Here is a 27,082-nt window from a genome sequence, read left to right as displayed (position 1 = left end):
CTTCCCATTCTTGTTCTCAAGACACTTGTAATCAAAGCAAGAGACACCAATTGTGTGGTGGTCCTTGTGGGGTCTAAGTGACCCATTTGATTGAGGAGAAAAGCTCACTCGGTCTAGGTGACCGTTTGAGAGAGGGAAAGGGTTGAAAGAGACCCGTTTTTTGTGACCACCTCAACGGGGAGTAGGTTTGCAAGAACCGAACCTCGGTAAAACAAATCATCGTGTCATTCGCTCTATTTCTTTGGTTGATTTGTTTTCGGCCTCTTTCGGACTCGACTTTATTTCTAACACTAACATCGGCTTGTAGTTGTGCTTAAAGTTTATAAAATATAGATTTGCCTATTCACCCTCTAGGCGACTTTCAATTGGTATCGAAGCCCGGTACTTCATTAGAGTCTAACCACTCGAAGTGATGTCGGGAGGATCCGCCAAGAGGGAGATGAAAACGGACACAAGCCGCGGGAAAGCTCCATCGAAGGAGTCCGGCGCCAAAGGAAGGGAGGAATCACCTCCCCGCGTCAAGTCGCATCGGAGTGGCGACAAGAAGAAGAAAATGAAAAAAGTGGTCTACTACGAGACCGACTCTTCGTCACCATCCACCTCCGACTCCGACGCGCCGTCCGTCACGTTTAAGCGCCATGAGCGCAAGAAGTTTAGTAAGATTTCCTTACGCTACCCTCGCATTTCTAAACGTACTCCATTACTTTCGGTCCCATTAGGCAAACCACCGGTTTTTTACGGTGAAGATTATTGTATGTGGAGTCATAAAATGAGGCATCACCTAACCTCACTCCACGCTAGTATTTGGGACGTTGTTGAGTTTGGAGCACAGGTACCATCCGTAGAGGATGAAGGATATGATTCGGACGAAGTTACCCAAATCCGGCACTTCAACTCCCAAGCCACTACTATACTACTCGCCTCTCTAAGTCGAGAGGAGTATAATAAGGTGCAAGGGTTGAAGAGTGCCAAAGCGATTTGGGACGTACTCAAGACCGCGCACGAAGGGGATGAGGTGACAAAGATCACTAAGCGGGAGACGATCGAGGGGGAGCTCAGTCGATTCGTCCTCAACCAAGGAGAAGAGCCACAAGCCATGTACAACCGGCTCAAGACCTTGGTGAATCAAGTGTGCAACCTCGGAACACAAAATAGGATGACCATGAAATGGTCAAAGTTATTCTAAGATCATTTGTTTTTCTTAATCCTACATAAGTTCAATTAATTCGTGGTGATCCTACATACAAGCTAATGTCTCCCGAGGAGGTTATAGGAAAGTTTGAGAGCTTTGAATTGATGATCAAAGGCTCCAAACAAATCATCGAGCGAGGCGTCACCTCCACACCCGAGGTGCAACCCGTCGCATTCAACGCAACGGAGGAGAAGAAAGAAAAGTATACGTCAAGTAAGCTCCCCATCGACGCCTCCAAGCTCAACAATGAGAAAATGACGCTCATCATCGAAAGCTTTCGACAAATCCTCAAGCAAAGGAAGGGGAGAGACTACAAACCCCATTCCAAGAAGGTTTGCTACAAGTGTGGTAAGTCCGGTCATTTTATAGCAAAATGTCATGTTTCTAGTGACAGTGACAGGGGCGACGATAAAAAGGGAAATAGGAAGGAAAAGAAGAAATACTACAAGAAGAAGGACGGTGATGCCCACGTGTGTCGGGAATGGGATTCCGACGAAAGCACCACCGACTCCTCCTCGGACGAGGACGCCGCCAACATCGTCGTCACCAAAGGCCTACTCTTCCCCAACGTCGGCCACAAATGCCTCATGGCAAAGGATGGCAAAAAGAAGAAGGTAAAATCTAGAGCCTCAACTAAATATGCAACATCTAGTAATGAGGATAACTCTAGTGATGATGAAGATATTTGCTTGCCATTTTTGCCAACCTAAACATGCAACAAAAAGAAAAATTGAATGAATTGATAGAAACTATTCATGAGAATAATGAACTCTTGGATAGCCAAGAGGAATTTCTTATTAAGGAAAACAAAAAGCATGTTAAAGTAAAAAATGCCTATCCTCAGGAAGTAGAGAAATGTGAAAATTTAACTAGTGAGCTTAGCATTTGCCATGACACTATCTCTAACCTTAGAATTGAAAATGCCAAATTAATTGCTAAGGTTGAGAAATTAAATGTTTGTGATGATTCATTTGCCAATCTTAAAAATGAAAATGTTAGTTTAATTGCTAAGATTGACAAATTGAATAAATCAATTTCTAGCCTTAAGATTGAGAAGGATAAATTAATTGCTAAGGCTAAAGATTTAAATGTTTGCAATGTTTTTATTTCCAATCTTAGAAATGAGAATGTCATGTTACATGCTAAGATTGATGAATTAAATGTTTGCAAACCCTCTACATCTAGTGTTGATCATGTTACTATTTGTACTAGATGTAGAGACATTAATGTTGATGCTATTCATGATCACCTAGCTTTAATTAAACAACAAAATGATCACATAGCACAACTGACTAGTAAAATCAATGAGCATGAAATAGAAAATAAAAAATTTAAATTTGCTAGGAGCATGCTCTATAATGGGAGACACCCTGGCATTAAGGATGGCATTGGCTTCGAAAAGGAAGACAATGTCAAGCTTAATGCCCCTAAGAGATTGTCCATTTTTTGTTAAGAGCAAGGCTCCCATGGCACAGGATAACAAGAGTTACATTTTATATCCTGCTGGTTATCCTTAGCACAAAATTAGGAGAATTCATTTTATGAAGTCTCACTCTGATTCTAATCATGCTTTTATGTATAAGAATGAGACATCTAGCTCTAGTCAATCCACTCATGTTAAATTGCCTAAAAAGAAAACTCCTACTGGATCAAATGAGCCTATTGCTTTATTTAAGACTTTTGATGCTTCATATGTATTAACTAATAAATCAGGCAAGTTAGTTGTCAAATATGTTGGGGCCAAACACAAGGGCTCAAAGACTTGTGTTTGGTTACCCAAGGTGCTTGTTTATAATGTGAAAGGATCAAAGGTCGTTTGAGTACCTAAGAACAAGATCTAAATTGTTTTGTAGGTTTATGCATCCGGGAGCTCAAGTTGGATTATTGATAGCGGGTGCACAAACCACATGACAGGGGAGAAAAGGATGTTCTACTCGTATGAGAAAAACCAAGATCCGCAAAGAGCTATCACATTCGGGGATGGAAATAAGGTTTGGTCAAAGAACTTGGAAAAATTGCTATATCACCTGACCATTCTATTTCCAATGTCTTTCTTATAGATTCTTTAGATTACAATTTGATTTCTGTTTCTCAATTATGCAATATGGGTTGCAATTGTCTATTTACTGATATAGGTGTTACTGTCTTTAGAAGAAGTGATGATTCAATAGCATTTAAGTGAGTGTTAGAGGGTCAGCTATACTTAGTTGATTTCAATAGAGCTGAACTCGACACTTGCTTAATTGCTAAGACTAATATAGGTTGGCTCTGGCATCGCCGAATAGCCAATGTTGGGATGAAGAATCTTCACAAGCTTATAAAGGGAGAACACATTTTAGAACTAACAAATGTTCATTTTGAGAAAGACAGGGTTTGTAGCGCATGCCAAGCAGGAAAGCAAGTTGGTACCCATCATCCACACAAGAACATCATGACGACCGACAAGCCGCTTGAGATACTCCACATGGATTTATTCGGCCCGATAGCTTACATAAGCATCGGCGGGAGTAAGTATTGTCTTGTAATTGTGTATGATTATTCTCGCTTCACTTGGGTATTCTTTTTGCAGGAAAAATCTCAAAACCAAGAAACTTTAAAGGGATTCTTGAGACGGGATCAAAATGAGTTCGGATTGAGAATCAAAAAGATAAGAAGCGGCAACGGGACGGAGTTCAAGAACTCTCAAATTGAAGGATTTCTTTAGGAGGGCATCAAGCATGAGTTCTCTTCTCCCTACACACCTCAATAAAATGGTGTAGTGGAGAGGAAGAATAGAACTCTACTTGACATGACAAGGACCATGCTTGATGAGTATAAGACTCCGGACCGGTTTTGGGCTGAGACAATTAACACCGCCTGCTACTCCATCAACCGGCTCTACCTTCACCGAATCCTTAAGAAGACATCATATGAACTCCTCACCGGTAAAAAGCTCGATGTTTCATATTTTAGAGTATTTGGTAGCAAATGTTTTATTTTTGTTAAAAGTCTAAATTTGCTCCTAAAGCAGTAGAAGACTTTTTACTTGGTTATGACTCAAACACAAGGGTATATAGAGTCTTCAACAAATCCACTGGACTAGTTGAAGTTTATTGTGACATTGTGTTTGATGAGACTAATAGCTCTCAAGTAGAGCAAGTTGATCTTGATGAGCTAGACGATGAAGAGGCTCCGCGCGTCACGCTAAGGAACATGTCGATTGGGGATGTGTGTCCTAAGGAATCCGAAGAGCCTCCACAAGCACAATATCAACCATCATCTTCCATGCAAACATCTCCACCAACTCAAAGCGAGGATCAAGCTCAAGATGATGAAAATGATGATCAAGAGGATGAGCCACCTCAAGAGGAGGACAATGATCAAGGGGGAGATGACAATGATCAAGACAAGGAAGATGATCAAGAAGAACAGGGTCAAAGACCGCCACACCCAAGAGTCCACAAGCGATACAAAGAGATCACCCCGTGAACTCCATCCTCGGCGATATTCATAAGGGGGTAACCACTCGATCTCGTGTCGCACATTTTTGTGAACATTACTCTTTTGTGTCTTCTATTGAGCCATACAGGGTGGAAGATGCATTAAGAGATTCGGATTGGGTGCTGGCAATACAAGAGGAACTCAACAACTTCACGAGGAATGAGGTATGGCATCTTGTTACACGTCCTAATCAAAATATTGTAGGAACCAAGTGGGTATTCCGCAACAAGCAAGATAAGCATGGTGTGGTGACAAGGAACAGAGCCCGACTTGTGGCCAATGGATATTCACAAGTCGAAGGTTTGGATTTCGGTGAAACCTATGCACCCGTAGCTAGGCTTGAGTCAATTCGCATATTACTTGTCTATGCTACTTACCATGACTTTAAGCTCTATCAAATGGACGTGAAGAGTGTCTTCCTCAATGGACCAATTAAGGAAGAGGTATATGTTGAGCAACCTACCGGCTTTGAAGATAGTAAGTACCCTAACCATGTCTATAAACTCTCAAAGGCGCTTTATGGGCTCAAGCAAGCCCCAAGAACATGGTATGAATGCCTAAGAGAATTCCTTATCACTAATGGCTTCAAAGTCGGCAAAGCTGATCCTACGCTCGTTACTAAAACCATTGCAAATGATTTGTTCATATGCCAAATTTATGTTGATGATATCATATTTGGGTCTACTAACAAATCTACTTATGAAGTGTTTAGTAGGATCATGATTCAAAAATTCGAGATGTCTATGATGGGGGAGTTGAAGTACTTCCTAGGATTTCAAGTGAATCAACTCCAAGAGGGCACTTTCATCAGCCAAACGAAGTACATTCAAGATATACTCACCAAGTTTGTAATGAAGGATGTCAAGCCCATCAAAACACCCATAGGAACTAATGGGCATCTCGACCTCGACACGGGAGGTAAATCCGTAGATCAAAAGGTATATCGGTCGATGATAGGATCTTTAATCTATTTATGTGCAAATCGACCGGATATTATGCTTTCTGTATGCATGTGTGTAAGATTCCAAGCCGATACTAAGGAAGTTCATCTTAGGGCCGTGAAAAGAATCTTGAGATATTTAGTTCATACACCTAAGTTTGGTCTTTGGTACCCCAAGGGATCCTCTTTTGATTTATTAGGATATTCAGATACTGATTGGACAGGGTGTAAAATCGATAGGAAGAGCACATCAGGGACTTGTCAGTTTCTGTGGAGATCTCTGGTGTCTTGGGCTTCAAAGAAACAAAACTCAGTAGCTCTTTCCACCGCCGAAGCCGAGTATATTGTCGCAGGCCATTGTTGCGCGCAATTGCTTTGGATGAGACAAACCCTCAGGGACTATGGCTACAAATTTAGTAAAGTCCCTCTCCTATGTGATAATGAGAGTGCAATCCGCATGGCGGATAATCCCGTTGAACAGAGCCGCACTAAGCATATAGCCATTCGGTATCACTTTTTGAGAGATCACCAACAAGGGGATATCGAGATTGCTTATGTTAACACCAAAGAACAATTAGCCGATATTTTTACCAAACCATTAGATGAGACAACTTTTACCAAACTTAGGAATGAGCTAAACATTCTTAATTCTTGGAATTTCGATTGATATATTTGCACACATCGCTCACTTATATACCTTTGATTATATCTCTTTTATGTCTATGACTAATGTGTTTTCAAGTGTATTCTTATACTTAGTCATAGAATTGAAAGGGAAATAGAGTATTCGGCAAAGACAACGCTTCCACTCAACTCCATCGTATGATCCCGTGAAAAGGCGCAGCGCCTGGCCGGGCCGAGGACAGATCGATCCGCAGGAGCCCGAGGGTCTCGGCGTAGATGATGTTGAGGCTGCTGCCTCCGTCCATGAGGACCTTGGTGAGCCTGACGTTGCCGATGATGGGGTCGACAACGAGCGGGTATTTCCCCGGGCTCGGCACGCGATCGGGGTGGTCGCCCTGGTCGAAGGTGATGGGCTTGTCGAACCAGTCTAGGTAGACTTGCGTCGCCACCTTTACCGAGCAGACCTCCCGACGCTCTTGCTTGCAGTGCCGAGCCGAGGCGTTCGCCACTTGCCCATCGTAGATCATGAAGCAGTCGTGGACCTCGGGGAACTCTCCTGCCTTGTGATCCTCCTTCTTATCGTCGTCGCGAGCCCTGCCACCCTCCGCGGGTGGCCCGGCCTTGTGAAAGTGGCGCCGAAGCATGGCGCACTCCTCAAGGGTGTGCTTGACGGGCCCCTGATGATAGGGGCACGGCTCCTTGAGCATCTTGTCGAAGAGATTGGCACCTTCGGGAGGTTTCCGAGGGTTCTTGTACTCGGCAGCGGCGACAAGGTCCGCGTCGGCGGCGTCGCGTTTCGCTTGCGACTTCTTCTTGCCTTTCTTCTTGGTGCCGCGCTGAGTTGACGCCTCGGGGACATCTTCCGGTGGGCGGCCCTGGGGCTGCTTGTCCTTCCGGAAGATGGCCTCAACCGCCTCCTGGCCAGAGGCGAACTTGGTAGCGATGTCCATCAGCTCGCTCGCCCTGGTGGGGGTCTTGCGGCCCAGCTTGCTCACCAGGTCGCGGCAGGTGGTGCCGGCGAGGAACGCGCCGATGACATCTGAGTCGGTGACGTTGGGCAGCTCGGTGCGCTGCTTCGAGAATCGCCGGATGTAGTCCCGGAGAGACTCTCCCGGCTGCTGGCGGCAGCCTCGGAGATCCCAGGAGTTCCCAGGGCGCACGTACGTGCCCTGGAAGTTGCCGGCGAAGGCTTGGACCAGGTCGTCCCAGTTGGAGATCTGCCCCGGAGGCAGGTGCTCCAGCCAGGCTCGAGCGGTATCGGAGAGGAACAGGGGGAGGTTGCGGATGATGAGGTTGTCATCATCCGTTCCACCCAGGTGCCAGGACAGCCGGTAGTCTGCAAGCCACAGTTCCGGTCTCGTCTCCCCCGAGTACTTTGTGATAGTAGTCGGGGTTCGGAACCGGGTCGGGAACGGCGCCCGTCGTATGGCGCGGCTGAAAGCCTGCTGACCAAGTGGTTCGGGCGAGGGACTCCGATCCTCCCCGCTGTCGTAGCGTCCCCCACGCCTGGGGTGGTAGCCTCGGCGCACCCTCTCGTCGAGGTGGGTTCGACGGTTGCGGTGAGGGTGTTCGTTGCCGAGGCGACCCGGAGCCGCAGGTGCTGTGTTGCGCGTGCGCCCGGTGTGGACCGAGGCTTCCCGCATGAATCGGGAAGTCGCGGTGCGATGTTCCGAGGGGTACCCCTGCCTTCGGGAGGCAGAGCTTTCGGCCCGTCGGACCGCGACATCCTCCAGAAGATTCTTGAGCTCTCCCTGGATACGCCGTCCCTCGGTGGTTGATGGCTCCGGCATCGCGCGGAGAAGTATTGCCGCTGCAGCCAGGTTCTGGCCGACCCCACTGGAAACCGGTGGCGGCCTTACCCTGACATCGTCGGCGATGCGGTGCTGGATGCCCTGGGGTAGATGACGCACTTCTCCGGCCGGAGGTTAGCCCGCCCATTCCTGCCCGATGTCCCGGCGGAACGGCTCAAGTGTTCCTGCTCCCTCGTCGAGCCTGGCCTGCATCTCGCGGATTTGCTCGAGCTGTGGGTCATGACCCCCCGCCGGGACGGGGACCACAGCTAGCTCCCGAAGGATGTCAACGTGAGGCACAGGCCTAGGGGGATCACCGCTCTCTGGCATACCAAGATGGTTGCCTTCGTCGGGACCCCCTAGATCGACGTGGAAACATTCACGACTTGGGCCGCAGTCCTCGTCGTCGAGGCTGCGGCTACCGTCGGAACAGTCGGAAAGGCAGTAGTCGCATGCGGTCATAAAGTCCCGCATGGCACTGGGGTTGCCAAGTCCGGAGAAATCCCAACAAAAGTCGGGCTCGTCATCTTCCTCGGAACCCGAGGGCCCGTAGGTCGATACGGCTGCCAGCCGGTCCCAGGGTGACCGCATACGATACCCCGGAGGGTTTGGACTCGCCTCTATGAGAGCATCCACCAAAGCGAAGTCGCTTGGTGGGTCGAGGCTGAATCCAAAAGGCACGAGACCTCTTGGTCGACGGGGTATCGTATCCAGGGAATCGGTCGGTACCTCTTGGTCGACGGGCGGTGACGAAGTCACGTCAGGGGCAGACTGCACCGTCGTCTCAGGTACGAGGGTGACGCCCAGCAAGTCCTTTGCGAGCGTGCTGGCGTCGTCCGTTTGCTTGGAGTTGGCGTGTCGCGGGGAGACGGCGCTCGTCTTCGTCTCAGACGCGAGGTCGATGCCCGACGTACCCCCTGTTGGGGCGCCGGCGCCGTCGACTCGCTCGACAGCCGATGAGGTGCCACCTCCTGCTTGGCCTTGGTTGCCCCGCCTCCTCCGTCGGCGGGGGAGGGGACTGGACAAGCCCGAATGTTGTTCTTCCACCACATGGGGAAGACGTCGTCGATTCCGCCGCCGGCGGGCGGGTTGTCGGCCGCCATTGTCGCTGTCGCGCGGCGGGGGAAGGAGTATCATGTCGTAGCTGCCGTCGAGGGACATGAACTCAAGACTCCCGAAACGGAGCACCGTCCCGGGCTGGAAAGGTTGCTGGAGACTGTCCATCTGGAGCTTGACGGGAAGTTGTTCGTCAACACGCAGCAGGCCCCTACCTGGCGCGCCAACTGTCGGCGTTTCGAACCCGTGGGGTCCCTGAACCGACGAGTAAATTGTCGCCGCGTGCCCCAGCCCAGATGGGTCGGCGCGAGACGGAGCGCGAAGGGGGGAAGAAGCCGGAGGGAGACAGGCGTAGAAGGGGAAACCCGCGGGCTTCATGTTTGTCCCGCGCCCAGGTCGGGTGCGCTTGCAGTAGGGGGTTACAAGCGTCCACGCGGGAGGGAGCGAGCGGCTTACGCGAGCTCCGTCCCGTCCTTCCCCGCGCGGCCAACCCTCTGTAAGAGGGCCCTGGACCTTCCTTTTATAGGCGTAAGGAAAGGATCTAGGTGTACAATGGGGGGTGTAGCAGTGTGCTAACGTGTCTAGCGGAGGAGAGCTAGTGCCCTAAGTACATGCCATCGTGGCAGCCGGAGAGGTTTTGGCACCCGGTTCGTGTGGTGTCGTGGTCGTCGGAGGAGCGCTGGAGCCTGGCGGAAGGACGGCTGTCGGGGCTGTCGAGTCCTTGCTGACGTCCCCTTGCTTCCGTAAGGGGGCTGAGAGCCGCCGTCGTCATAGAGCATGCGGGGCGCCATCATTACTTGTGTACCGGGGCGAGCCAGATGGGACGCCGGTCTTGTTCCCCGTAGCCTGAGTTAGCTTGGGGTAGGGTAATGATGGCGCCTCCTGTGACGTGGTCGGTCTGAGCCCTAGGTTGGGCGAGGTGGAGGCTCCTCCGAGGTCGAGTCTGTCTTCCAAGGCCGAGGTCGAGTCCGAGCCCCTGGGTCAGGCGCGGCGGAGACCGTCGGCTGAGGCCAGGGCTGAGTCCGAGCCCTGGGGTCGGGCGAAGCGGAGTTCGTCGTCTTCTGGGGCTGAGCCCGAGTCCGAGCCCTGGGGTCGGGCGAAGCGGAGTTCGTCGTCTTCTGGGGCTGAGCCCGAGTCCGAGCCCTGGGGTCGGGCGAAGCGGAGTTCGTCGTCTTCCGGGGCTGAGCCCGAGTCCGAGCCCTGGGGTCGGGCGATGCGGAGTTCGTCGTCTTCCGGGGCTGAGCCCGAGTCCGAGCCCTGGGGTCGGGCGAAGCGGAGTTCGTCGTCTTCCGGGGCTGAGCCCGAGTCCGAGCCCTGGGGTCGGGCGATGCGGAGTTCGTCGTCTTCCGGGGCTGAGCCCGAGTCCGAGCCCTGGGGTCGGGCGAAGCGGAGTTCGTCGTCTTCCGGGGCTGAGCCCGAGTCCGAGCCCTGGGTCGGGCGAGGCGGAGCTTCCTATGGCGCTCGAGGCCGGACTTGGCTGCTGTCAGCCGCACTCTGCCGAGTGGCGCAGCAGTCGGAGCGGCGCAGGCGGCGCTGTCCTTTTGTCAGGCCGGTCAGAGGAGCGGCGAAGTGACTGCGGTCACTTCGGCTCTGTTGACTGAAGGGCACGCGCCAGGATAAAGGTGTCAGGCCACCTTTGCATTAAATGCTCCTGCGATTCGGTCGGTCGGCGCGGCGATCGGGCCAAGGTTGCTTCTTGGCGAAGACTAGGCCTCGGGCGAGTCGAAGGTGTGTCCGTTGCTTGAGGGGGCCCTCGGGCGAGACGTGAATCCTCCGGGGTCGGCCGTCCTTGCACGAGGCTGGGCTCGGGCGAGGCGAGATCGTGTCCCTTGAGTGGACCGAGCCTTGACTTAATCGCACCCATCAGGCCTTTGCAGCTTTGCGCTGATGGGGTTACCAGCTGAGATTAGGAGTCTTGGGGGTACCCCTAATTATGGTCCCCGACAAGTTCGCTGACATCTTCACCAAGGGGTTACCATCGAGTGTATTTTTAGACTTTCGATCCAGTTTCAACATCTGTACAGGATATAGTTGCGACTGTGGGGGTGTTAGAATACCCGTTTAGGGTTTGGGGTTTTCCCGTGCAATTACTATCTCACCCCTGTGTAATCGGCCAGGCCCTGTTAACTGAAGTCTATTAATACAACACCCAACCCTAACACAGGGTTAGGGTTTCCCACAATGTGGAGCAACAAAATGGAGTGAAGGTGAGGTAAAGATAGTTGGTGGTGGAATGATAAAGTAGAAAGGGCTATTAAGGAGAATAAAGAATACTATAGATGTGTGTACCATGACATTAGTGTGAACAACATAGAGAACTACAAGATAGCAAATAAGACTGCAAAGCGAGCTATAAGTGTAGCAAAAGGTAGAGTGTATGTGGATCTTTACCAACATGTGAGTACAAAGGAAGGAGAGAAGGACATATATATGATCGATAGGGTCTGTAAGACAGAAACAAGAGACTTCAAGCAATTTAAGTGCATGGAGGATGAAACGGAGCACCTCTTAGTGAAGGAGGATGAGACCAAGCATAAATGGAGAGCGTATTTTGACAAATTGTTCAATGGGGAGAATGAGGACATAACCTTTCAGCTACATTACTCTTTTGATGACATCAAGAGGCCCTTTGTGCGTAGGGTCCATGAATCTGAGGTTAGAGAGGCATTAAGGGTGAAAGGGATAAGGCAATGGGCCCTGATGGTATCCCAATCGAGACATGGAGATGCCTTGGGGACATAGATCTAGTATGGCTAACCAAGTTGTTCACCCATATCTTTCGGTAGAACAAAATGCCTAACGAGTAGAGAAGTATATCGGTATCGATCTGCAAGAATAAAAGAGATATTCAAAGTTGTACCAATTATAGAGGAATTAAGTTGATGAGCCACACCATGAAGTTACTAGAGAGAGTTATCAAGCATCGTATGAAAAGAATAACGAGGATATCTATGAACCAATTTGATTTCATGCCCCGAAGGTCAACTATAGAAGTCATTTTCTTAATAAGACAAGTTATTGAACAATACAAAGAGTAGGACCTACACATGGTTTTCATCGACTTAGAGAAGCTTATGACAAAATACCAACATTACATGGTGGGCTTTAGACAAACTTTAAGTTCCAACGAAGTAGTTGGACTTGGACTCATTAAGGACATGTACAACAATGTTGTGACTACTGTTCAAACAAGTGATGGAGACATGGATGACTTCTTGGTTAGAATAGGACTACATCAAAGGTCAACTTTGAGCCCTTGCCTTTTTGGCCTTGGTGATGAATGAGGTTACAAGGGACATAAAATGAAAATCCCTTGATGTGTGCTTTTTGCGAACAGTGTAGTGCTAGTTAATGGAAGTCGGGCATGAGTAAATAGAAAACTAGAGTTGTGGCAGGAGACTCTAGAGTCCAAAGTTTTTAGACTCAGTAGAACCGAATACATGATGTGTGACTATGACACTACTACACATGAGGAAGGACATGTTAGTTTGGAAGATCAAGTAGTGTCCAGAAAGAATACCTACCATATTTTGGATCCATGCTATGTTAGCCATAAAGTCAAAGCAAGGTGGAGAAAGTGGCGTCAAACATCTAGCGTTCTATATGACAAGAGGGTGGCATAGAAGCTAAAAGGCAAGTTATATAGGATGACGATTAGACATGTTATCTTGTATGGTGTATAATGTTAGACCACAAAAAGACGTCATATTCAGCATATAAGTGTTGCGGGAAATGCATATGTTGCATTGGATTTGGCCATCCAAGAAGAAATCGAGTCTGGAATGATGATATATGTGATAGGCTAGGAGTAGCACCAATTGAAGAAAAGCTTGTCCAACACCGATTGAGATGGTTTGGATATGTCCAACAGGGACCTCCAAAAGCACTAGTGTGTAGTGGGATCCTAAGGCGCGATAGTAATGGGAAGAGAAGCAAGGAAAGAAAGTTCGAAGTTGACATAGTAAGAGGCAGTAGAAGACTTTAAAGGATAGAATAGACCTAAAGATTTAGCCTTGAATAGAAGCAAATGGAAAAGGCTATTCATGTTCCTGAACCATTTGTGGTTTTTGTTGGGTTTTAACTCTAGCCTACCCTAACTTGTTTGGGACTAAAAGGCTTTGTTGTTGTTGTACAACACCTGACAACCAATCCACATCACATATGTTTAGTCAAGAACTTAGATTTTCTACTGTAGCACACCCTGGCAAGGGCACAGACCACAACCACAAAAAGATAGAAAATACAAAGGGTGTTTTGACACAAAAATATGTAGTGGTTTTTTTGTCAAACACATGGGAGAATTGTGTACCATTTCGTTAAGAAGGTTTGGAAGATAGGGAAGAAATCCCCAATAACACACACACACACATCACTCTAGAAGAGCACTGAAAATAAAAGCTGAAAAGAAAACAGACAGAACCACACTACCGTTATGAAACCCTCCCAAATGACCTCGCAAGAAGCTATTGGAGGCCGTTTACTCCAGCCAAGCATCAAACGATGCACTCATAACTGTGTAACAGCAATGTGATATTATGGTCTATAACAGCAAAAATGTTCAACCAAATAAATGTCATTCGAAAGAGATCAAACTTCATAAAGCAGTAAAGCACTCCATCCGTTCTCTCACTCCAACAAAAAACAGTGGGGCAACCACGACAACTGAAGAAAATAGCTAACAGGGTTAAAGCTGCTAGGAACTCTGGGTGAGAAGAAACTTTTCCTGCATTCCCATTGATGCAGAGATCAACCAAGAAGGCCCATCTCTTTACTAGTAGAGTCCAATGTGGTGAAAGGGCCTGTAGCCGAGTTGGTTAGGTGGTCTGAGCAGCACTCCTCAAGTCCTGGGTTCGACTCCCCGTGGGAACGAATTTCAGGCTGTAGTTAAAAAATCCCCTCGTCTGTCCCACGCCAAAGCACAGGTCTAAGGCTCAGCCCCGATCGCGGTCGTTCTCACATGGGCTTCGATGCCGCTGTGTATGGGTGGGGCATGGGTTCGAGGGTTTTCTCGACCTATGTGAGAAGATCTTCTTAATACAATACTCGGGGGCTGTCTTACCCCCCTACAGGTCAAGTTTTTAGTACAGTCCAATGTAAGCAGCGGGACTCTAACTCTCATCAATTGTAAGCAACGGGACTCTAACTCTCATCGAGAGGATGACACTACGAGTTGGGGCAATTTTCGTTTATTTCTCACACACTACTCAAAATGCCATACCCATCTAAGGGTTGGGGACACATATTTATAGCCCTAGAGGCTGCACTACCACACTACACAACATACTACACAACAGGATTGTCCTCTAGATGCTAAAAGAGACTAAAGAGGACAGTCAAAAAGCTCCTGTTGTCCTCTAGATGCTAAGATGCTAAAAGAGGAAAGTCAAAAAACTCATGTTGTCCTCTAGATGCTAAAGGGGATGTTGTCCCTTCAGTCCTACAGCACGCTGTCCTCCACAGATGCTCAAGACTTATTCCATCATTCTCCCCCTAAGTCTTGGGCATCGTCTTGTGAGAAAGTTGGGCCATCCTGAACCTGGAGCAAAGCTCAAGAAACTTGGTCCTCCCAAGGGGCTTGGTGAGCAGGCCTGCAAGCTGATCCTTGGTGCTGATGTAGCGCGTCTTGATGCTCCCTTCTGCCAAGCAGTCTCGGATGAAGTGGTATCTCACCCGGATGTGCTTGCTCCGTTCATGGAACACGGGGTTCTTGGCCAATGCTAGAGCGGACTAGCTGTCCACCCTGAGTTCCACCGCTCCAGTGTCTCTCCCGAGGAGATCACCGAGCAGTCGAGCCAGCCAGAGCGCCTGAGTCGAAGCAGTGGAGGTCGCTATGTACTCGGCCTCGCAGCTGGACATGGCCACCACCTGCTGCTTGACCAACTGCCAGCTAATGAGGCACTTGCCGGGGAAGAAGAGGATCCCGCTTGTGCTCTTACTAGTGTCGATGTCAACGGCGTGGTCGCTGTGGCTGTACCCGACAAGGTGTGCCTCCCCAGGGCACCTCGGGTAGTAGTGACCGTGGTCGAGAGTCCCCGCAACATAGCGAATGATCCTCTTCACAGCCTGCTCATGCTCCGTCGTCGGTCGCTGTAGAAACCGACTAACGTAGCCGACGGAGTATGCCAAGTCAGGTCGTGTGTGGACGAGGTAGCGAAGGCTCCCCACAAGACATCGGTACTGTGTAGCATCCACCTCCTCCGTCGTGCTGTCGCGACTCAGCTTCAGCCTCTCCTCCATCGGAGTGACAGCTGGGTTGCAGTCGGTGAGCCCAGCCAGCTCAACAATGTGCTTGGCGTAGGCGGTCTGGCGAAGTGTGATCCCGGAGTCTCCCTGGTGCACCTCAATCCCCAGGTAGAAGGAGAGATGCCCCAGGTCACTCATTTGGAAGGTGGCCTTCATCTCTTCCTTGAACGCTACCACCTCTGCATCCTTGGCGCCAGTGATCACCAAGTCGTCGACGTAGACACCCACCAGCAGGGCACTTCCTCCATTGCCCCGCCGATAGATGGCCGCCTCGTGCGGGCTTCACGTGAAGCCCATTCCTTTGAGCGTGGAATCCAGCTTGGCATTCCACGCCCTCGGTGCCTGTCGCAGGCCATAGAGAGCCTTGCGCAAGCGCAACACCTTGCCCTCCTTGCCAGGGATCGCAAAACCTGGCGGCTAGTGTACGTAGACCTCCTCCTTCGCCGTTAAGAAACGCCGACTTGACGTCCATGAGATGAACGTGTCATCCCTCCTAGGCTGACAGCGCAAGGAGTCGCACGGATTCCATCCGTGCCACGGGGGCGAAAGCATCGTCGAAGTCGATCCCCTCCTGTTGTAAGAAACTGCGTGCCACCAAGCGAGCCTTATGCTTGATGATGGCGTCGGCTTCATCCCTCTTCAGTTTGAACACCCACTTAAAGGTGATCGCGCGATGACCATGAGGGAGATTAGCGAGCTCCCAGGTGTGGTTTGTCTCAACCGCGTCCATCTCCGACTGCATCGCGGCACGCCAAGCTGCGTGTTTCTCGGCCTCCGCAAAAGACCGAGGCTCGCCATCGTCGTATGCAAGATGCAACTCTTCCGCAAGAATGTGAGACGCCGAGCCCGGCAGACGGATCGATGAGAAGGCTCTCCACCTTTCAATACTGCAACGGCTCGCCGTCGTAGCACGCGTCGACGCGCTCCTCGTCGTGGGAGAGCGGGGTCACGAGCTCCACTGGGTCATGCTCGACACGAGCTGGCATCGGAGAGAACGTTCCCGGAGAGGGTACCGTTGGTGTTGGAGTACGTGGTGACGGAGAGCTCGCTGGAGCCAGAGTCGTGGCCGGATGGCGTGATGGCGAAGAGCTCGTTGTAGCCGGAGCTGGAGAGCGTGGCGTTGTAGTCGGTGGAGACTTGGGGGTTGGGGTAGGCCTACTCGAAGAAGGGTCGCCTACTCCCCCGGCTCCCTCAAAGTGGACGTACTCGATGGTGAAGTCGTCGAACGTCAGAGTCATGCCGTCGTCCACCGCCTTGTCCTAGGCCCATCCTCGCCCTTCGTCGAACACTACGTCGCGCGCCGTGCGCACACGCAGTGTTCCTGGGTCAAGGATGTGGTAGGCCTTCGAGCCCTCCGCGCAGCCAATGAACACCCCTGGGGTGCTCCTGTCGTCGAGCTTGCCGATGTGACCAAGCTCCTTGGTGAACGCGAGGCAGCCGAAGACCCGTAGGTGAGAGACCGCCGGCTTGCGCCCATGCCAAGCCTCATACGGCGTCATCCCGTTGAGTGCCTTGGTGGACGAGCGGTTGAGGATGTAGACCGCTGTCACCACCGCCTCTCCCCAGAAGATAGCCAACATTCCCCTCTGCTTGAGGAGAGCCCGAGCCATCCCCACAACCGTCTGGTTGCGCCGCTCGATGACGTCGTTCTGCTGCGGGCTGTACGGCGCGGAGTAGTGGCGTTGAACGCCCTCATCCGCGCAGTACGACGCGAATTCAGCCGCTGTGAATTCACTGTCGTTGTCGATGCGTAGCACGCGCAACTTGCGGTCGCACTCCGCCTCCGCAACGACCTGCACACGCTTGATGGCGTTCACAGCCTCTCCCTTGCTGCCAAGGACCATCACCCACATATAGCGGGAGAGGTCGTCGACGAGCAGCAAGAAGTAGCGTTGTCCTCCTGGTGTGGCTGGTGTCACCGGGCCACACAAGTCCCCATGCACGAGCTCGAGCCTCTCTTTGGCTCGAAAGCTCGACTGCTAGGGAAAGGGGAGTCGTCTTTGCTTTGTCAACACGCAGACATCGTAGAATTGCTCCACATGGTCAAAGGCACGGCAAGACTCGTACCATCTCCTTGGCACTGAGCCGCTTCAGGGCCTCGAAGTTAAGGTGCCTGAAGCGCTCGTGCCACTGTCATGCCCCGTCGTCTCGACGAGCAGCAAGGCAGCAAGGTTGTGCCACCTTCACATTGAGGATGTAAAGCCGATTTGGACTCCTGCGTACCTTGGCAAGAAGGCGACAAGAGGGGTCCCAGATCCTCATGACTCAATGCTCGACCTCCACGCGCGAACCGTTCTCATCCAGCTGTCCCAAGCTGATGATAGAGTTCCTCAACGCGGGGATGTAGTAGACTCCGGTGAGAAGCCTATGCTCACCAGACGCGACGGTGAAGACGACTGAGTCGGCGCCCTTGATTTCTACGCCAGAGGCGTCCCCAAACTTGATGGAGCCTCGGACGCTAGAGTCAAGCTCGGTGAAGAACTCCCGTCGGTCGGTCATGTGATGCGTGGCGCCGGTGTCGAGGCACCATCCTTCGATCATGTCTTTGCTGGAGCCGTCGCCGAGGAAAGCGCGTGATTTCGACTCATAAAGGTGGAGTGCCGCTGCGGCCGGTGCCACTGGAGAAAGCTCGATGCTTGCATGTGCTAGGAGCAGAGCCTCATCCTCCGCCTCCGCCTGTGCGACGTTGGCATGGCCACGTCGTGGCTGTCGACGGTCCCTGGCCTAGTGGCCAAGCTTGCCACAGTTGTGACAGTCGTCGTCACGTGGCGGCTTCTTGTTGCCGACGGCACCGCCTTGGACACCTCCACGAGCACCACCCTCAGCATGTCCTCGCGTCCCGGCCTGGGCGCCTCCACGCGCCTTGCGCGGCTTGCCGCGTTTGCGGCCTCGTGTCGAGGAGGACTCCCCCTTCCTCTTGTCACCCTGGCAGGCCTCCCACTGCTCCCGTGTGAGATGTAGCTTCCTGCCGATAGTGATAGGCCCAGAGGGAGCCTGTGGTTCGTCGCCGTCGACCACCTTGAGACGACATATCGCCTCTTCGATCGTCATCGTGGAGAGGTCTAGCAGAGACTCGATCGAGCGAGCAATCTGCTTGTACTTCTCGGGGATGCAACGGAAAAGCTTCTCAACAGCTCTCTCCTCATCGTAGGTGTCGTCACCGAACTGCATCATCTTCTGCAACAGAGTGTTGAGGCGGAGACCAAAGTCATCAACATCCTCACCTAGCTTGAAGGCCAGGTTCTCCCACTCCTTGCGAAGTGCCTGCAGTGTGGTCTTGCGGGCACGGTCGCTGCCGATGCGGGTCGCAGCGATGGCATCCCAGGCCTCCTTGGCAGTCCGCTTCTGGGAAAGCGAAAACTGCATCTCGGGCGGGACTGCAGCAATGTGGGCATCCAGCACCCGTCGATCCTCGTGGTAGTCGACGTCGTCGTACCGAACTGCTTCCCAGATCTGGCGAACCTGGAGCCGTACCCTCATCACTGTGGCCAACTCGACGTAGTTGGTCTTGGTGAGGGTAGGCCACCCACCGCCGGGACCGATGTCCCTGACAATGGCCTGGGCCCCGGGGCAACCATGGGACCGATCCGGGGAGGGAGAGCCGCGCCGCCTGTAGAGGCCGCGATCTCCGTCGACTCGGTCGCCGCCGCCGAGAGCACCGCCGGCGTGTCTACGCCCGTCTGGTTTGCCGCCGCGTGCGCCCTCGCCCGGAGCGCCGTCGGCGCCTATTGGGCTACCGCCACGCGCGCCCCCATGGGGATGCACGGCTGCCCACTGTGCCACCTGCTCTCGCGCTGCTTCCCTCGCCAGCCTGAGCTCTTCGTTGGTGTTGTCGTCGACAGAAGCAGAGCTGCCAGCTCTACTGTCGCGCAGAGCCTCAAGCTCTGCTGCCGCCGCACGTGCAGCATCCGTCGTCTCCGCTGCTTCTACTTCCGCTCTCGCTGCCGCCAGTTCCGCCGTCGCCAGCCGTGCTGCCCTCGCCGTTGTCGCTGCAGCCGCTGCTGCTGCTCGCTCGCGTTCTTGTGCCGCGGCGATCTCGACCTCCTGCTGGCGCCGCGCACTCGAAGTGACCGAGCGTAGGGACATGGTGGGCTAGTAAGGGGTCGTTGCGTGTGGAAGAGGCTGTCTCAGACGAAAGGCTGCTCGTCTGAGCAGGAGAGGGCGGAACAGTTGGAGCTCTTGTTGCCGACTAAGCGTGGGGAGAGGCACGGGAAGGAGATGAACAAGAGATGTTTAGGCTGCAGGATAGTTTGGCTCTGATACCAATTGTAAGCAGCGGGACTCGAACTCTCATCAATTGTAAGCAGCGGGACTCTAACTCTCATCGAGAGGATGACACTACGAGTTGGTGCAATTTTCTTTTATTTCTCACACACTACTCAAAATGTCATACCCATCTAAGGGTTGGGGACACATATTTATAGCCCTAGAGGCTGCACTACCACACTACACAACAGGATTGACCTCTAGATGCTAAAAGAGACTAAAGAGGACAGTCAAAAAGCTCATGTTGTCCTCTAGATGCTAAAGGGGGTGCTATCCCTTCAGTCCTGCAGCACGCTGTCCTTCACAGATGCTCAAGACTTATTCCATCATCCAATGTGATAGGCGCAGCTCTAGCTTAAACCCTGACTAGAACATTCATTTGGATGGAACTATTTACTGGGTTTGACTTCTTGCTGGAAAAAAAATAGAAAGAAAACAGTCACTCGGATGTTATTGTCAGGTGACTCATTTCATTAATATTTATTACGTGCATTTCAAGATGCTTCTAAAGCAGATCTTGTAATTGGCTTTTGAGCTCAATTATGTATATCACAAACTACTGTTCCTCATATGCCATTTTCCAATGTTTCCTCCTCGAAGGATACTGCACATAATCACGTATTAACAGAAGGTGTGTGCCTTGCATATATGTTAAGGTCCAATGATCACAATATGTGTGCAGCTCCTAAGATGATAAACAAAACGATACACCAAAGAAGGCCATTATAATGGAATAAATAAGGTTAACGTTTCTGATTGTCCAATGAGCAAAATTCATGAACTAGTCAATTATTTTGGTGACCCTTAGCATGGGTGATGGTTAAAACTTAAAAGAGGATAGGCTGGTGCATAAGTTTATAGGAGGAAGCAACTCAGTAAAGCTACAGCAGTAGTAGTGACTTACTTCTCATACGTATCGCGTGCTACAGTAACAATCTTCTTGACGTTTGCTTCCAGAACTGCAGACAACCCAACTGATGCACCATTCAGCACACGCGGCTTCCTCCCCTGAACCACTATTGCGAACCTTGTGTTCCGGAAGAACTGCCTGAGTATTTGGTCTATAAACTTGTGCATGGAAATGGGGAGAAAGTGCAGCCACTCATTGATCCCTCCTCTCGGCCTCGTGACACGCTGCAAGCCAAGCCCCAGAAGCAAAATTAACCCAGAAAACATTAAATTTTGGCGATGGTCGAGCGCATCTACGCGATAATTGAAACGAGGTTTCCATTCGTGTCATCTCGTTACCAATAGAACAGAAAGTGCTTAAAACGGGAATGGTATTGGTAGGTATACTAGGGAGAAGTAGAGGAGAGGGAACTGACGTAGAATGTGAGGTTGTCGGCAAGGCCGAGGGCGCGGGCGAGGCCGAGACACTGGTTTTCTGCGCCGGGGGAGCCGTTGCCTATGAGGACGGCGCGGCGAACGACGGCGGCGCCACCAGTGCCGCTGCCAGAGAAGATCTCGGGCGTCTCCATGCCGTCGACACCCGGCGGCTCGGGTAGCCGGATCGGACGCATCGGCCTAGGGCTTTGCGGGCGGTTGAATTCGCGCCGGTAGGAGAGGGGAGGACGAATTCGCTTGCAGGCCGAAGGTTCGATGCGATGCGGGAGTTGGAGATTTCGGTATCTGATAGGATGCTGGAAGTTCTGAAGTCGAACCGGTCGAGAGGGTGCGTATGTTTGTGGGTTGTGGCTCGTTCTGTCGTCTTCCAGAGTCCAGGCCCAAGGCCCTCGCTGCCATATGTAAGTAGGACGAGAAATATATCGGTTTGAAGGTGCAATATTTTCTCTGTTTTTGGATTATATCATAGTATTTAAGATATTTTAGTGTTTTTCTAATATAGTGTTTGGTAGGCTTTTTAAAAACCCTGTTTTCCGAATTGCGGTTTTGTTTATTCTGCAGTATTTGCACAGTTTTGAAAACTTAGCTATAGACCAAAGTTTTCAATTTATGGTAAAAAATTGTGAATATGTCTTGACATTTAAAAAATGTTGTATTTTAAAACTGTAGTTTTTAAATACTCTATTTCCAAACAGAGCATTAGTTGTCGTCTTGTCGCTCCGAAAAATAGGTCCTATCTCGCGTTACTTATTAAAACTACTATTAAGGCCTTGTTTGAGAGCATGGATGATTGATAGCATCAATACCCTACCCCTCCATTACACTTGCCTTAATATATCAATCCCCTCATTACACCTGCTCCCAAACAAGGTATAAGGTGTCTATGCTAACGTTGCGACATCTATACCGCTATATAACCTACCAGTTTAAACTTTTTAAAATAAAAAACAGAGAAAAAACTAAAGTGTATATAGTAGTGATAGAAGAAAATAGCAGTACGATATAATCCAGTATGTCATATCTCTTAGGCCATGCATCTTCATTGTAGTTCTTAGCTTATGTTTCTTCTCATATATTAAATTGCTCAGGATGACCTGCAACATAAACAAGTTTACATCTGATTCTACAAGTTAACTAATGTATGTATCAGGAAAGAAATGAAGTATTATCATCTATACGAAACCAATTTCCCCACTACGATGGATATATTAATAGACAATTCTTGCTGAGCAACTCTAGGCATGTCTTTAATAAATGAAAGTCACCTAGAGAGGGTGAATAGGTGAAACCTGAAAATTATAAACTTTGAACACGCACTACATCCGGGGTTAGGGTTAGAAATAAATAATAGTGAATTTGAAGTGCAAAAGATAGTTCTTCTTGCTATGAGTTGCTCAATCAATGCAGATAGCTTTGGGAGCTAACTCAAAACAATGTGGGCAAGAGAACTTCTAGTGAGAGGATAGAGGGAAGAAACAAATCAAATAGTGAAGATCAACACAAATGGACACGGCGATTTGTTTCCCGAGGTTCGGTTCCAGAGAACCTACTCCCCGTTGAGGAGGCCACAAAGGCCGGATCTATTTTAACCCTTTCACTCTCTCAATCAGTCACTTAGACCCGTTGAGTGCTTCTTCACAATCTCACGGGTCACTAAGACCCGCAAGGATCACCACACAATTAGGTGTCTCTTGCTAGCTTTACAGACCACTTACAAGGTTTAGAGAGAGATGAAGAAAGCAACCAAGCAACAAGAGTAACAAAGGAAACACAAATCACCCTCTCTCAAGTCACTAAACACTTTTGATCACTTGACTTGATTATGGCCCTTGGAGAGGATTGAAGGCTCTGAATGTGTCTTTGGAGTGTGTTCTTTGCTCTTGTATTGAATGTTGAGAGTGGGAAACTTGGATGACTTGAATGATGGTGGTTGGAGGGTATTTATAGCCCCAACCACTATTCTAGTCGTTGGTTGAATTCTCTGTTGACGGGCACACTGGATAGTCCGGTGGTGCATCGGACACTCTACTGTTCACTGTCCGGTGAGTGCCACGTCAGCTGACCGTTGGGGTTTGGAGTTGTTGACCGTTGAAGTCATCTGTCCTTTTGGTGCACTGGACTGTCCGGTGCGACCTGACATCGCAGACTGTCCCTGACCTTTTGCGCTTCAGACTGCGGTACAGTTCACCGCAGTCGACCGTTGGCGAAGTCGATCGTTGCTCTGTGGGCTCATCGGACAGTCCGGTGACACAGCGAACAGTCCGGTGGTTTTTAGCGGAGAAGTGCTACAAATTTCCGAGAGTGGCCAGTTCACTGGGCGCGCCAGCCTGGGCACCGGACACTGTCTGGTGCACACCGGACAGTCCGGTGCGCCATAGGCTGGTGCAAGTCTGTTTTGCTCCTTGCTTCTAGAATTCCCCAAGGGTCATTTTCCTTGTGTGTGTATGTGAACTTTATGCACCTGAGAATATATCAACTAGGCAAACTAGTTAGTCCATAAGGTTTGTGATGGTCGTCAAACACCAAAATCGATTTTAAGAAATGGTTAAGGTCATTTCCCTTTCAATCTCCCTCTTTTGATGATTGATGCCAACATAAACCAAAGCAAATACAAAGTGTAGAAATGTAGCTAGTTTGCATTTGACAGATGTGCATAAGTTACTTTAAAATGAAAGCAGTTCTAAGCAAATATGATTGTTTTGATATACTTAACATTTTGGACCACATTTGCACCACTTATTTAAATTCTTTTGCAATTAGCCAATGATATAAGAATATGATTTCAAAAGCATTTTCAAGTTTTGAAAGATTATCCCCCTTTTTCAAATGCTTTTTCTTTGGCTAAATAAAAACTCCCCCTAAAAAAGTTATCCCCTTAGCTGTCAAGAGGGTTTTTGCAAATGCAAGATTTTCTAAAAAGTTTTCAGAAAACAGGGTGGTGGTGCGGTCCTTTTGCTTTGGCCTATTAATTTCTCCCCTTTGGCATTAAGCGCCAAAACGAAGAAAACTATAGGCCTTTTACAAGAAAGATAGGAATGTAAATACATGAGTAGGGCAAAGGATAGATGATACCGACAGAGTCGTAGTGGAAGCCTTGCCTTTGCCTATTACTCTATTTCCTTTCAATCTAAGACTAAGGATAGAAATATGTTTGGAAGCACATAAGTCTTAGCCTTGGCACAAGAAGAATAAGAAATATGCATTCGTACCAAATGAAAGAGACATGATCAATGGTATATAAATGAGCAATGTGTGCAAGATTTCAATCAAAGTTTCGAGAATCTAGGATGTTTAGTTCATTCCTAAGCTTGCTAAAAGTCTTTTCATCTAGGGGCTTAGTGAAGATATCGGATAATTGGTTGTGGGTGCTAACATAGGCAATTTCGATATTCCCCTTTTGTTGGTGATCTATCAGAAAGTGATACCGGATGTCTATGTGCTTAGTGTGGCTGTGTTCAATGGGATTTTCCGCCATGCGGATTGCACTCTCATTATCACATAGAAGAGGGACTTTGCTCAACTTGTAGCCATAGTCCCTAAGGGTTTGCCTCATCTAGAGTAATTGTGCACAACAATGCCCTGCAGCAATATACTCGTCTTCGACGGTGGATAGAGCTACTGAATTTTGTTTCTTTGAAGCCCAAGACACCAGGGATCTCCCCAGAAACTGAGAAGTCCCTGATGTGCTCTTTCTATCAATTTTACATCTGCCATAATCGGCATCAGAATACCCGATTAGATCAAAGATAGATCCCTTGGGGTACCTGTAACACCCTGAATTTAGTGGTATAAAATTTCTTCGCTAAATGCCTACCAAATTCAGGTGTTACCTCTTGTCTCTCTCTCTCTCTCTAGACTTCCTCTCTCCTCCTTTTGTTTAGAGTTAAGTTAATTAGGTTAGGGATTAATTATTGATTTTTGTTAAAACTTATGTGAGTAATGAAATCTTGCATCATGTTGAACCTAAATTATTCTTTGATTTGATGCACATGCTTGAATTATTTGAATTTGAGTTTGTGTTTGAATTTGAATTGAGTTCACTAGAGAAAATAAAAAGAAAAGCAATTAGAAATTCGGAGAAAAAGGGAAAACCAATTTCGGCCCAACTCAGCTCAGCCCAGCCCAGCCCAGCGGGGCCACGCGCGCCTGCGCGCGCCTTACATGTGGGCTCCACCTATCAGCACCAGTTCCCTCTCTCGCGCGCTCTCTCCCCCTCCCTCTGCCTAGTGCGGCCGGTCTGTCGGCACCGGTTGCCTTCACCCCCGCGCCCTCGTTCTATCTCTATCTCGTGGGCCCGCCCCGTCAGCATAATGAGTCGTTCCCTCCACGCGCCTGTCCTCTCTCGCTATGATGTGGGGCCTCCCTGTCAGCTCCGCCTTCCCCGCGAACCGTCGTGGACCAGCGCGCACGCACGCCGAGAACCCCAGCCATGTCGCCTGTCCACGCGCCCTAGCTCCCTTTTGAGCACCACCCGCACCCGCTCTCTCCTCCCTACATCATTTCGCGCAAGCTCACTCTCTCTCGCGCTCTGCCCTCGTTGCTCTCGCTTGCCGGAGACCCGTGCCCGCTGTGCCGGCCGTCCAGCCTACCAGAAGCTGCGCCAAGCCATTCCGAGCTCCATCCCGAGGTGACGAACTTGTTCATGTGCTTGGTTTTCCTTATTCGTGCCGGGTCTTAGCCAATTTGGCCTCGCTGGAGTTCATCAGTGCCAGTTCACCACGCCCGCGCGGTGTCCAGCCAAATTGACCCCGTCCCGAGCCCTTGCGTTGGTCCATAGCATTCCCCTTCCCTCGTCGGAGCTAGTCCGAGCCTTAGCAGGCCCGATTCCCCCTCCCAGCAGTCAGAATTCCTCGCCGGAGTTACCCCAACCCGCTCAGAGCTTTCCCTCCGCCGTTCTCTCGCCCTAGTCACGGTCTCGTGGCCGAAACCCCACCAGCGAGTTCGTCGGGCCCTTCTCGCCTGTCCTAGCCAACTCTGGTGACCTCGAAGCCCCTATAGCCTGTACCCGCCCCAGCTCCGGCGACTTCACCGTCGTGTGCAGGAGCAACGCCGCCCACCGCCGTCAACCCCTGGCCTTAAATCTCAACCGTCCGATCTCCATCACATGGTCCAGATCTCCAGATATCGTTTCGGGCACGCGCCCTGCCCCTGGGCCCCATTTATCGGTCGCCTACGCACCCTAGCGCTGGGCCCGACTGGTCAGCGCACCTCCCATCCCCAGTCGCTGACCACCCGGGCCCTCTTGTCAGTCGTGCACTCGCCTGCGGGGTGAGTTCTCGGCCGTTGATCTGAGATCTAATGGCCGATATAGCCTGATACCCCTTCGCGTGTAGTTTTGTTAAAGAGACCCCTGGTTTTCTGAAAATCAACCCGCCGTCCCTTAGTTTTGCGAGCATGCCCTTGTTGTCGGGGACCATAATTAGGGGTACCCTCAAGGCTCCTAAATCTCAGCTGGTAACCCCCATCAGCACAAAGCTGCAAAGGCCTGATGGGTGCGACTAAGTCAAGGATCGGTCCATTCGAGGGACGCGAACACGCCTCGCCCGAGCCCGGCCTCGGGCAAGGGCAGCCGACCCCGGAGGATCTACGTCTCGCCCGAGGCCCCCCTCCAGCAAGGGACACACCTTCGGCTCGCCCGAAGCCCAGTCTTCACCAAGAAGCAACCTTGGCCGAATAGCCACGCCAACCGACCAAATCGCAGGGGCATTTAATGCAAAGGTGGCCTGACACCTTTATCCTGGCGCACGCCCTCCAGTCGATAGAGCCGAAGTGACCGCAGTTATTTCGCCGCTCCACTGACCGGTCTGACAAAAGGACAGCGTCGCCTGCGCTGCTCTGACTGCTGTGCCACTCGACATAGTGAGGCTGACAGCGGCCAAGCCCGACCCTAGGTGCCATGGGAAACTCCGCTTCGCCCGACCCCATGGCTCAGACTCGGGCACAGCCCCGGAAGACGGCGAACTCCGCTCCGCCCGACCCCAGGGCTCGGACTCGGGCTCAGCCTCGGAAAACGGAGAACTCCGCTCCGCCCGACCCTAGGGCTCGGACTCGGGCTCAGCCCCGGAAGACGACGAACTCCGCTCCGCCCGACCCCAGGGCTCGGACTCGGGCTGAGCCCCGGAAGACGGCGAACTCCGCTCCGCCCGA

At 50.7% G+C, this 27,082-nt stretch overlaps 1 protein-coding gene across 1 annotated transcript in view; it reads right to left on the bottom strand.

Annotated features, from left to right (window-relative positions):
• The window catches only part of LOC100272331 (putative DUF1022 domain family protein), a 28,237-nt gene extending 7,042 nt beyond the window's left edge, over positions 1-21,195 (bottom strand). The window contains 2 exon segments of the mRNA NM_001146815.1: positions 20,496-20,725; positions 20,917-21,195. Coding sequence (NP_001140287.1) covers positions 20,496-20,725; positions 20,917-21,111 — 425 coding nt within the window. The 5' untranslated portion in view covers positions 21,112-21,195.
• Between the last annotated feature and the right edge of the window lie 5,887 nt (positions 21,196-27,082).

The sequence above is a fragment of the Zea mays genome, chromosome 4 (assembly GCF_902167145.1).
Source record: "Zea mays cultivar B73 chromosome 4, Zm-B73-REFERENCE-NAM-5.0, whole genome shotgun sequence".
Lineage (NCBI taxonomy): Eukaryota > Viridiplantae > Streptophyta > Magnoliopsida > Poales > Poaceae > Zea > Zea mays.
This window is presented reverse-complemented; position numbering and strand designations above follow the sequence as displayed.